An 11,998-nucleotide genomic window follows, 5' to 3' on the forward strand; every position below is an offset into this window, starting at 1 on the left:
ATAGGAAGTCTAGCAGCATTGTTTCTTTCTCACACACGCACAGTGGGCACGCAGTAATCTTTCCGCAGTCAGTCGCTTCCTTAAAAGTGGCAAAAGCAATCAGTATAAGTTACCTCCAATGCCGCTGCTTTCTATTTCCACCCCGTGCTTGTTCTTCGGCACAGGCATTAGTAAAATCTGGAGCTAGCTTAATGAAAGTTTTTAAGGGAGACACAATGTCGTAATTTCTGAGCTTATCGGTTGTTGTAATTTAGAGTTCTTAGTTTTTGGGCCACTAAAAAAAAGAAAACATATATCATGCGGGTCAGACGGCCCGAGTCCCACTCTGTAGTGTTTAGTTTTTTTTAATCTCCTGAACTCCTCCCTTAGAGGTGCAAAAGGATTGTTTGCTTTGCCAGAGGAGGGAGGCACCGAAGGAGAGGTTTTGTCCAGCCCGCTTGAAAGGGGAAGATACAGTCACTTTATGTTACAGGATTTCAAGCAATTTCGTGATACAGCCTGGGGATTGCCCATGCAACATAGAGCCGGGCACTCCCAAAGCTAATGCTTGTCGTCATAAACTATTGTGCAGAGGGCTGTAAATTTGAATTACAAATTATTTTCCCTAATTTTTCTGGTGGAGGTTTAAGGTCTGACCATTCCATCTCTCATCCGTGACTCACTGTATCATGTAAAAGATCGACCCAAGCAGGGAGGTGTACAGGGGGTGTGTGGGGTGCCTGCATTAACATTGTTTCAATTTGCCATTCCCTCTCTAAGTCATGCTGCAAGCTTTGAATTTGTGAATTCTTACTTTGATAATCTAATTTCAATTTCTCACTTATTTTATAGTCCTTCTGTGCCTGAATTAAGCAACCGCCTGGAATAGCACAAATAACACAGAAGGCTCTGCAGAGGGATCTGGACAGGCTGGCTGGATGGGCTGAGACCAACTGTAGGAGGTTCAACAAGGCCAAGTGTCGGCTCCTGCGGGCATGGTGCTGACGACTTTGCAGTTGGATTCGATGATCTTGAAGGTCTTTTCCAACTGCAATGATGTTATGATCCTAGGTGCTGCAGCACGTGGCCCAGAAGGGGGAGTGAAGGGACCTGGGCTCATTCAGCGTTCACAAGAGACAGCTCCTTTCACTTACCCTGCAGAGCCCTCCCTTTTACCTCTGTGTGTTGCATTTGACGGTGCCCCAGGCTCCAGAGAAGGAGGGCTGAAATCAAGTGCCTTGAAGGTAGAGTTGCCAGTGGTGTGAGCACTGCCTGCCTGGCCACTGCTTTGCTTGAAGATGGACTAGGGAACATCAAGGGAAGTGGTAATTCAATGGCAGTGGAAGATGAGTACGAAGAAATGGCAGTTCCATACAGTACAGGCACATCTACCTTAAAGGTATTGGTTGTCATTAGCGCTTCCAAGAACATAAGTGATCCTTTTCTTTCTGCTCCATGGAAAAGCGCTCAGGTGTTTTCCTTCTGGTTAATGGGACCAAAGAACAGACAAAACCATGATTTTTCTTTGTGTAATATGTGCCTTGTCACACAACTGAGAACGACACCAGCAGCAACAGTGCTTGCAGTTTCCAGGTGTCTTTGGCGATGAGGGAGGTCGCATGTGTATGCAGAGACCCGTGTGCATGCACGCCTCGGTGTGCACACAGATTCATCAAGTCGTGAGCTTTACCTTTCCCCGGTCTCTCCCACTACCACCTGTGTTACTGCAGCTGAGTGTATGAGATCTGGGAAGTTACAAGGCTTCCCTGAGACTTGTGTGCACACTTTCTTGCACACATCAGACTAATTTCTAGTCTTGGATAAAGGAAAGCTTAAAATGTGCATGATGTGTATTTGATTATTTACTGAACGGGTGCCTCTTCTGGGAGGAGCTCTTTGTATTCAGCAATTGGTGATACTTTTTCTGTACTGGAAATAGTGTTTTCTTGAAGCCTGGCCTCTTTGATTTTTTTCTCTATCCATATTATAGCTCTTAACTCCAGAAACCTGTTCCCCCACCTGTTTGGGCTCTTATTTGCAGTGGTTGATATCAATCAGAGTGACAGTGTGACTAAAGTCTCCTAATTCAGCTGGAAACAGTTTCACAGAGCACGTTTCCCTGGTCTCCTGATCCCTTCAGTGTGCCAGCGCATGGGCAGTGCTGCTTGGAGTAGCTCTGTGTCTGCAGATCCCTATCCTGGTGGCAGCTCCCTGAGCGCTCTCCCTTGCAGCAGCTCTTCCTTGTTCATCTGCCATATAGTCCCTTATCTGGACCTTTTGACAAGGGAAAGGTGGCTGAGCACAGCTTCATGGCCATACGGGCCTTTGACTGTTTTGGGATGACTCTGCCTTGATCTTTTTTGGCAGGCTCTCCCAGGCCACTCTCCCAGGGGAGTTTGGATGGGCCACTTTGGCTGGTTGTTGTGGATCCACCTCTCTTGCCTCAGGGAGGCAGGAGGGTTTGCTTCCATCGGCTCTGTATTGTCCCTTGCAGGGAACCTCATGACTTGATAATCAAGATGTTATTCTGGAATACCCATCTTATTTTGCTCCTTCTCATCCTCCCTGGGTACCTGTTCTGCCCTGCAGGTACCTCAGCTCACTGAGGCCTCTTGGACCCTTTGGCTCCCAAGTGTCCTTGGGGCTCCAGAAGCAAGAGCCTCAGGTAGCTCTGGGCCACTGCCATTGCTCCCACTTTTGTAAGGACAAAGGCAGTAATCAGGAAGTGCATCACTCCTCTGATCCCACATTTGGGATTCCTTGTCTTCACCCCGGTCATCTTTCTTCTCCCGTGGAGCTGAATTACGTCTGGGTGACTGGACCCGGACTGATGACTGTGGCAGGACGTGAGTCCCTCTGCCTTGTTTCAGCAGGCACAGAGGTGTTGCCGTGCTTTGCTGGAGGCAGGATGCCCTCCACGGTTCCAACACTTGGGAAACTTCTTTTTGCAGGAAGGAGGGTGTTTGCGCTTTAATGTAGAAGTAATAGTAGCGACTGAGTTGGTTGCTACCAAGGTTGCATTAGTTCCCTGCAAAGCATTTATCCTGCTGATTATGCATCAGAAATACTCCAGTGTATATACATATAGCTGTCTAAGGAATGGGCTAGAGGCTTGGAAGATGCTGCCTATTTTCAGCCTTAGCCCCTGTGTGGCAGGAGGCTGGAACTGCCCAGCACAGGAGTCTCCCAGAGCGGCTGCTGGGCCTCGTGTACATTTGTCAGCATGTTACAGAGTAGAGCAGTGCCTCAGAGCAGCCCAGTTGAGGTCGGTTTGTGGCTGAGAGTCTCAAGGTGTCTGGAGATGGAAAGGTATCACTAAATAGAGAGAGGGATCAATAGCTCTGGGTGTGTCGGCACAATGATAGGTTGAGCAGCCAACACTCCTCACGGCTTGTTGGTATGAATGCATGACAGTAGCCAAATCAGTGCTAGGGCAAAAGCTTTGGATGCCACGCAAGCTTAAGAGGCTTTGCGGTCTCTCAGCGGGGTGCTGTAGCTACTGATTTGCTTCCTGAGCGGTATGTGGGGCTCAGGCTGCTTCTGAAAGCCTCGTGGCCCTGACAAAGACCAGTGTCTGTAGGCTTCTGAGCATGTGAAGGGCAGAGTGGGTCCCAGAAGGCAAGCTATGGATGCCAGTCGAGAGCGAGAGCTAAGGGCAGCTCTGTCGACATTATCCATGGTGCCTCTTGGTCTCGATCCCTGTCACGGATAGATAAGGCGGTTGATTGCGCCGCAAGCCTGTTGAGGTTGAGAGGCGTGGATGCCTGTCAAGAGGCATGGCAGCCTGTAGGTGTTGTTCGCTAGCCCAGGTCGTGGATACCGATACTCCCAGAGGCATGGCGAGACGGAGAGTGGTCAGTGTTGAAGGTCTCTGGGGAAATTCCACAAAGCAGACTGAAAGTATTCATGCCAGAATGCCACGACCCTTTTGTATCTACAGTCAGTACAAGAGACATTAAACAAACTGGCCTGCAGAGACTCTGCTATTCACTGTCGCTTTGTGCTTTTTACCTCTGAGGTGACCAGACTCTAAAAGGGACATCATTATGGCAGTTAAGTGATGGTGGCAAAACAAACAAACAAAAAAAAGTATCTCAGATGACAACGGCTCCTCAGAGTAGAAACAGTGCAAATTTATCACCTTCCACAACAAACAGTTTGGGAATATTTGTTACATCACCAAATCATGCAAAGGAAGTTCTTTACAGTGTCAGTTCACATTTAAGAGTACAACTCATTTTGTGTTTGATTTTTATTTTAAGTAAAATTAATCATATACAGAGACTGTTTCTGTCATTCTTAAAATCTAACATTTCAGTCCTTTTTTTTCTTTTTTTCTTTTTTTTTTATGAGGAGTTCTGTACATAGCAGCTTTTCAAGCATAGCATGAGGAAAGAAAGGAAATTAGCCTAAGAAAAATGATAGCCAGTACTACTTGATAATCTTGCCAGTGGATACAAAAGGCAAAATGAGTAGGACTGGACAACTTAAAGAAAAAGTAGGTAGGAAAGGAAAAGATAAAGGGAATTGCTACTTGACACATGATCATTTTAGACATAAATCTTATGGTTGCCAGCACAAACAGCCATCTTAGGTACAGGAAATTTCAATGTCCCATAATGCAGGGAAATTTTGAATGGACTGGGAAAACAGTGTAGATGGTGGTTGTCTTTATAGATAGAATTCTCTTCCTTTTTTAGTTCTGTGCTCATACTGTTGCAGTTTTAGTAATGCATGGTAAGTTGGGCATAAATTGAAAGCTACCAGGAAGATAACTACTTGGTCACTAGGTGGCATGAATATCTTGCTGAGAAATAAGGATTGGCACTACAACAATTGAAACTGAGTGATTCAAATTCAACTCAATTGCAAGAGAACTGCACGAGGCCTGATTATGCAAGAAGGGGTTGGCCATCTGATAGAGGAGACTATTGAATAAGATAAACTGCTGCATGACTGTGACTTGGGCTGTCTGACCCATGTATTTGTAAAACACTGATTTTTGCAATACTTCTTTTCCTACTGTTACTGCCTCTCTCTGTCCATCGCCTCTTCGAGACCAGGAATTCTCTAATAACACATTTGAGTCATTCGCCACCGGCCAATGCTGATATCACGGAGAACAGATGAACTGGCAGTTCCGCGGGATCTCTCAGCAGCAGGTCCAGCTAGCGGACTAGGTAAGCATGCCTCTCCAGTCCTTCCTTTGGCCAGCTGCTTGTGCATCCTGTGAAATGGCCAGCTAATGACAGGGCTTTCCATAGCAAGGGGAAGTGGCTGCCATCTTCTCTTTGTGAGAAACAAGGTGTTCTTGATCCGGGCTGTTCTGCTTTGTGTTTTTATTAAGTTCCCTTCTGGTGGTTTTAGTGTAGCCTCCACTTGCCCACATAGATACTTAGCCTCCTCCCAGCCATGCTACTCATTTCTGGTCCACGTCTCTGTAGGGCTGTGATACTCTCATCATTTGGTCAATGCCACATACCTGATACGGGCTAGATACCTCTTCTTGCTCCTCCTCCCTTGTCAGTCTGTTAGTTGTACATCTCATTGACGTTGCCTCCCGCTTTCCTTTTAGCGTCACTGTCTCATGTGAGACATGTGCCATGGGTTAATGGCAAAACGTCCCTTTTGGTAATCTTCGACAGATTCTTCTTCACTGAGTAGGAACTGAAATATTGCACCTTGCTGCATTAGAAGGGGACCTCAGAGTTCCCCCATTACAGTTATACACAGTCCTTCTACTCTTCCTTCTCACTAAGCTGTTAAGAACTATCACTCCCAACTCTAGTAATCTGTTTTGAGTATTCTCTCATTTGCTTAGAGACTTCTTTCCTTCTTTTTTTCAGGCTTTTCTTCTCCTCCATTTTCCTTACAGGCTCTCCCAGGACTTTTTTATTGGCTGGCCACCAGAACATGCCTCAGGGTTCATCTTTATCCTTTTGATTTTCATGACTTTTTCTGAAAATATTCTGAATTTTTTTCATAATTTCAAGCTATGTCTCTTCTCTTTTTGTGGCTGAACATTCCTCTTTCTGAAGACATGCTCTTGCTCAAAGTCTTCTTATGAAGAGAGCACTTCTCATTTGCTGGTGAAACATGAAACGCATTCATATAGCAGGCTTCTGCAATGCCACTGCTGCTTTGCTGCAGGCTAGTCACTCCTCCTCCTTATTGCAGCTGCTCCACTAAAGGAGATTTTCCCACCCTACTCCTTCAGCAGCAGTAGCACAGCTTTCTACGCAAGGTAGTGAAGGAAATATGCCAGACAGGGCCTTTCCTCATGTCATACAAGTCTTGCTCTCTGGCATTCAGAGAGCTGCAGATTTGGACTCTGGTAACGTTTTGAGTGAAAAATCAGGAGCATACCTGAGAAGCATGGCATATATGTTTAGGACTGATGGACAGACATTTAAAGGTTTCTGGTGGTGAGTAATCATCCCTTAACCACGAAAAGTTCTTATGGAGTAGAAGAGGGATCATATCTGGATTCAATTCTATTCAGTACTTCATCTGGAAATCAACAAAAATGATCACTGATAGAATTTAAAGGAGCCATCCAGGTTAGTGGGGTAGAAAATCAGTGGGACAAGACAGATATGCAAATGCTTGGCTGTGTATTGAGGATAAAGCATTACAGTGAAAACTAAGGAAGGGTGAGATCTGCACAGCAGGAGTTCCCCCCGCAAAACAGATGATTAAGAAATGTTTTATACCATTATGAGTGAAGAACTGGATTTGTGCCCCTAGTGCAACACTTGCATAGACAGAAGAGCAGCAAGAGGAAGAGCTTCTAATTTCTGTGATCAGAACTGATGGAACTGGCACCATAGCATTGCCAGCTCATCTGACGTCCACATCTTCAAAGGTCTGTTAGGAAACTGAAGAGAAGACATACATGATCTGCAGAAAAATGACTGCACTGAAGGAACATCTTCCAGTTTAAAAAAATCCCTGTCTGTGCAGCTTATGGAATATGACTGAGAAGCTGCTTCTCATGCAAATATTTTCTTCTGAAAAAGCAAGAAATCGGTGGATCTCACATCTCATGTCTTCACATCAAATGTGAATGCTTTTCTGGAAGAAGCACTTTAGCGTGTTTCTGTATAAGTTACTGTACATAGCAACAATGTCAAAGGCACAAAAGATGGCAATGAATAGCATAAGTGAATGAAAACCTGTACCTGTGTTCGGAAAAACAGAAGGTGTCAGCCTAGAAGATATATCATCTCCTTTGGGCTGAAAAATCTGTGACCCTTCCTACCCTTCCAACCACCTCCGATAGCTTCGGTTTTTGGTTTTGTTTGTTGCTTTGTTTTACTTCTCCTCATGACTCTCTAGTTTCTGCTGTAACAAACAAGCAGTCTTCCATCTGGCTGGCCTTCCAGGAACTCTTTTCCAGCTGCTACCACAACTGACCTGCAGTAGGGATTCAAAAATGCCCCATTTGAGTAGCACGTCCTCAGTGCTCTTCCAAAGGTAATCCCTTCCCCCCCCTCCCCAAAATTCAAAAAGAGACAAGCAGGACCAATTGCGCTCTCCAGGAAACTCACAGAAAGTGTTGAGCTGCCTACCCTCCCCCTGCCACATTACTCATGAGTTGTTATTCTTGAGTATGACCACTGGCACCATTTGAGCTAGGTCAGTGGTGGGGAGCTGCTTTGCTGCATATAAGAGACAGCCTTGCAGTAAGAGACATCCTTCACTGAGCAAAGAGGCAGTGTGCATTAACATGCCTTTATTTGGTTTCTTTGCAAGATAAACAGGGCTTAGGAAGGTCACAGAAGAATTAAGAGAGAACATCCTATCTCCTATCTAGTCAGTTCTTTTCTTCTACAATTATATAGTATAACTTGCAAAATTAGTTGTCTTGTCTAGACAGACAAGTACATAATTCCTACAAATCAAGTTATTTTCTCCTCTGCTCACTAGAAATGCTACTTTATTTTTTATTTTTTTATTTTTTTCCTGGGTTCAGAATGTCGCATAAAACCCATAAGGAAAAATAAAATCTCTGGTGAATCAGAGCTACCTAATGACATCTGCTTTTAGTGATTTCGGGATAAGAAGAAGCTTTTCTTTTTTTAATACCTCAGTAAGATGCACTTAGTATTTCGTCTGAATTTAAAGGACCTTCTCGGGTGAGCGCTGAGGAGAGAAGCACTTGTGATACAATCTGCAAGGAAGTACAAAGTTTCCGTTGAAAGACAGAGCTACCTTGTGACATCTGCTTTTTGCAGCTGTTGGATAGCATTGTCAGCAGCACCTCATTGACCAAGCTACCTGGTGAAGAGCAACCGACCCTTCCTCATCAGCACAAAGAAGCTCCTTGGCATCCATTGAGACGAAAGGAGGAAAAAGGTAACACTTAGGAAATGCAGCTGCAGCGACAGTTGTGCATCATGTACATTCATTGTGTGTGTAGCTGGGAAGAATCATGTGCTTTTTCAATTACCTTTTGTTGCTCAGATAATTTTAAAGCAGTTTCCAAAACTTAGGCATAGTCAAAAGTGGGTATGCGTGTGTTGTATGTGTTCATGTGTATTTGTTCAGCTTAAAATACTTAAAATAAGTCATATTTTAATATACTTTAGCTATTTCCAAATCTAGATTAGATTCAAATATGTTTACATGCAGTTGTTGTAGAGCTGCCATCTCTAAACCACTGGTGTAGAATAGTTTTGTCCCTGTATGGTCTCAGTAATTCGTCATTCAGATAGATTAAGATCCTCTCTGCGTGTAATGCAACAGAACAGTAGTTTAGAAAGATGTCACACCTGTGATTGATTAAACACAGTAAGGGTCAGGTTAATGGTTGCCAATGCTTGCTGTTACCTAGCAGCAATACACAATGGAAAGACAAATAAAGGAATTATACTCACTTTCCCTCTGCTTTCCCCATTCATAAAAATAAAAATAAAAACAAAAGGGGAAGGACATAATTCACACTTGCAAAGATTCTGATATGTTAGATTAAGAACAACACTCGGTCCGAAGAACAAGTGCATGAGCAACATATTTGCATTGTGTCTTTTGTTTGATCTAGGCTGCCTCAGAATAATATCAGTTAAGACTCTCTCTGTCCATTAGGGAAAAGCATGCATATGAAAATGATGACTTCTTGTAAGGCATGTCACCCCTGAAGGCAGCACTTACTGCAAACTGATGCCACCCTTCAGCAAGCATCATTTCATTAGCAGCAGGTCAGATGCATTGGTATTACTGCCTCGTTCAGTGATGCTTGCCTGATAGGAAAGATGGGTGAAACCCTCAACCATCATGAATAGTAGTTTTGCTTTTCACTTTATCCACGCAGGATGCACCACTCTCTGATTAGATATATATGGCCTGTATCTTTCATTCCCATAGTTCTTTCCTTTCTACAGCTTGAACGGTGTTCTTAACTTGGCACACTTGCATAGTGTTGCAAGGACAGCGTGCACACGTTAGGACTGTATTTTTGCAAGTGTGATTATATGTATCCCATAATGCTTAAGTACCATTTAAGAACCTACATAGCTAGAACTACAAGGCAGTCATTGCTAGTTACATTCCCTTCAGCGTGATATAAGCTTGTGGAGTAAACATATAGTTCAGATGAACTGAAAGTCACTGCTGTTTTCATATTCTTTCATCCTCAGGAACTGTGGGAAAATGAGTTCCTCGAGTATAGAGCCAACTCTTTATGACTATTATGAAAATTATAATGATGCTCCAAAACCATGCAGTAAGGAAAGCGTCAAGAGGTTTGCAGCCTCCTTTCTACCTGTTCTGTATACCCTGGTCTTCCTGGTTGGGCTAATGGGAAACATTCTGGTCATTGTGGTCCTGTTCAAATACAAGAGACTGAAGAGCATGACTGATGTGTACCTGCTCAATCTTGCCATCTCAGATTTGCTGTTTGTTTTATCCTTGCCATTCTGGTCTTATTTCACAATAGACCAATGGGTTTTTGGAACACCCTGGTGTAAAATCATTTCGTGGATCTATTTGGTTGGCTTTTACAGCGGCATATTTTTCATTATGCTTATGAGCATAGACAGATACTTGGCAATTGTTCGTGCAGTGTTTTCCCTGAAAGCAAGAACTGCCTTCTATGGCCTCATTACTAGCCTTATTGTATGGCTAGTAGCTCTATTAGCCTCAGTTCCTGAACTTATGTTTAGAGAATCTTTCAGTGAACAAAATTATACTACCTGCAAGTCAAGATATCCAGGTAATTTCACAACATGGAAACTCTTTTGTACTTTGGAAATCAATATTTTAGGGCTCATAATCCCTTTTATTGTTATGGCATTTTGCTACTCCATGATCATTAAAACATTAATTCACTGTAGAAATGAGAAAAAGAATAAGGCTGTGAGGATGATCTTTGCTGTCATGATTGTCTTTTTCTTCTTTTGGACCCCTTACAACATTGTGATTTTCTTACAATCACTGGAAATGGCAGGAATCATTAGGGATTGTCAAGTGAGCAGAAATCTGGACTACGCTTTCCAGGTAACAGAAATCCTAGGCCTTTTACACTGTTGCCTCAATCCAGTCATCTATTTCTTCATGGGAGAAAAATTCAAGAAGTACGTGAAGATGCTCTTTAAGAACTGGCCATTGCCTGCAAATATTTGCAAGTGGTGTGGAGTTCACATCACTTACCACACTGAATCTACCAGTTCATTCCACACACAGTCTACTGGGGACCAAGATGCTCTGTAGCATGTTACAGACTGACTGTTGAACTCTCCAGAAAGCAAACTGACAAAAGCTGAAACTTTCAAAAGCTAAGCAAGTGCACATGCATTTTATGACAAATTAGTGCCTTATAATGACTTACTTCAGCTTTGATTTCTGCCTCTAGATTTTCTGAACAGAGTGACAGAAGCTGTCCTAGATGTGAAACCTAAGAGAAGGACACGCAATTTTTACCTGCCCCAATTGCCAGTCACTGCTCAGATGTAATAGCAGCTCAGCTTGCTGCAAAGCACTGTGCTGTGCTTCTCGTCTTTCACCAGCTGATCTGCATGGAGGGACAGAGAAGAGAGAGCTTCTTGTCACTGACAAGTGGAAAACACCTGTTTAATTAAGGAGAAGGATGGTTATTACCTTTTGTTGTTGTTGTTGTTTGGTTGAATGTTTTTGTTTTTATTCTGCAGCTGATGTGCGCTGAACTTGTTCATTCAAGCTCTTAGTAATTTGTTACCATTGGAACTGTTGAATGTTGATCTCATGGAGATGACACCTTCTGTTCTTAAAAAGAAACAAAACATAGTCTTAAGTGAACAAAGACTCAAAGCTAATGCATTACACTTTGTTAGAAATAGATTCCCATCCAAGTTACCATAGGTACTGATGTGTAAGGTATGTGTGTAAACATTTTGAATGACCTCATTCTTGTGTTTCAGAATGACAATTCTGTATTTTAATTAACATAAAAATGCTTATTTTTTTTAAATAAAATGTTGTAAAAACTTATCTTCCAGTTTGTATGAATAAATTTGAAGTATCTTGGTTTTATATTTTAAGTGAATGCTCTTCATTTGCAAATACTTTTGAAAGAGCTGGAAGGGGTGAATTGCTTATTTCCAGGGAAAGTGCTGCTGGTGTTGGTGTGACGGCGACTAGCACAGATGTCACGTCAGCAAGCAAAAGGCAACCTGTAGGCTGCTCGTAACTCCTTGGTAAGGAAGGTCCGGGGCTAGGAGCAGCCCTAGGGAATGCCCCCAAGGCACTCAGCAATGCAGAGTGGTCCAGGGCATGCACCTTGCGGCAGCGGGGGATGCTGGATCCACTCCCGTGTGGAATTAACAGGCTGCAGCCAGCAGGCCGTGCAGCTCTGCTTAAATGGAGCTGGCATAAAGGCCCTTTCCTCACGAAGTGAACAGACACTTCCAGCCCTCACTCTGCTCACACCATGTGTGTGGGTGTGCCTGGAGCAGAGCACCTGATGCAGCCAGAGATCCCCTTTGGGAGCACAGTGCCCTGATTTCTCTGTCCAGTGACCCTCTCCCAGCCCTCCTAGCCATAC

At 43.6% G+C, this 11,998-nt stretch overlaps 1 protein-coding gene across 1 annotated transcript; it reads left to right on the forward strand.

Annotated features, from left to right (window-relative positions):
* Positions 1–9,579: 9,579 nt before the first annotated feature.
* On the forward strand, positions 9,580–10,861 carry CCR4 (C-C motif chemokine receptor 4). The gene has a single exon (XM_010211608.2). The coding sequence runs from the start codon at positions 9,631–9,633 to the stop codon at positions 10,687–10,689; it is 1,059 nt and encodes a 352-aa protein (XP_010209910.1). The 5' UTR covers positions 9,580–9,630; the 3' UTR covers positions 10,690–10,861.
* The last annotated feature ends 1,137 nt before the right edge of the window (positions 10,862–11,998 follow it).

This window comes from Tinamus guttatus, unplaced genomic scaffold (genome assembly GCF_059628265.1).
Source record: "Tinamus guttatus ecotype Peru unplaced genomic scaffold, ASM5962826v1 Tinamus_guttatus_pri_ptg000104l, whole genome shotgun sequence".
Lineage (NCBI taxonomy): Eukaryota > Metazoa > Chordata > Aves > Tinamiformes > Tinamidae > Tinamus > Tinamus guttatus.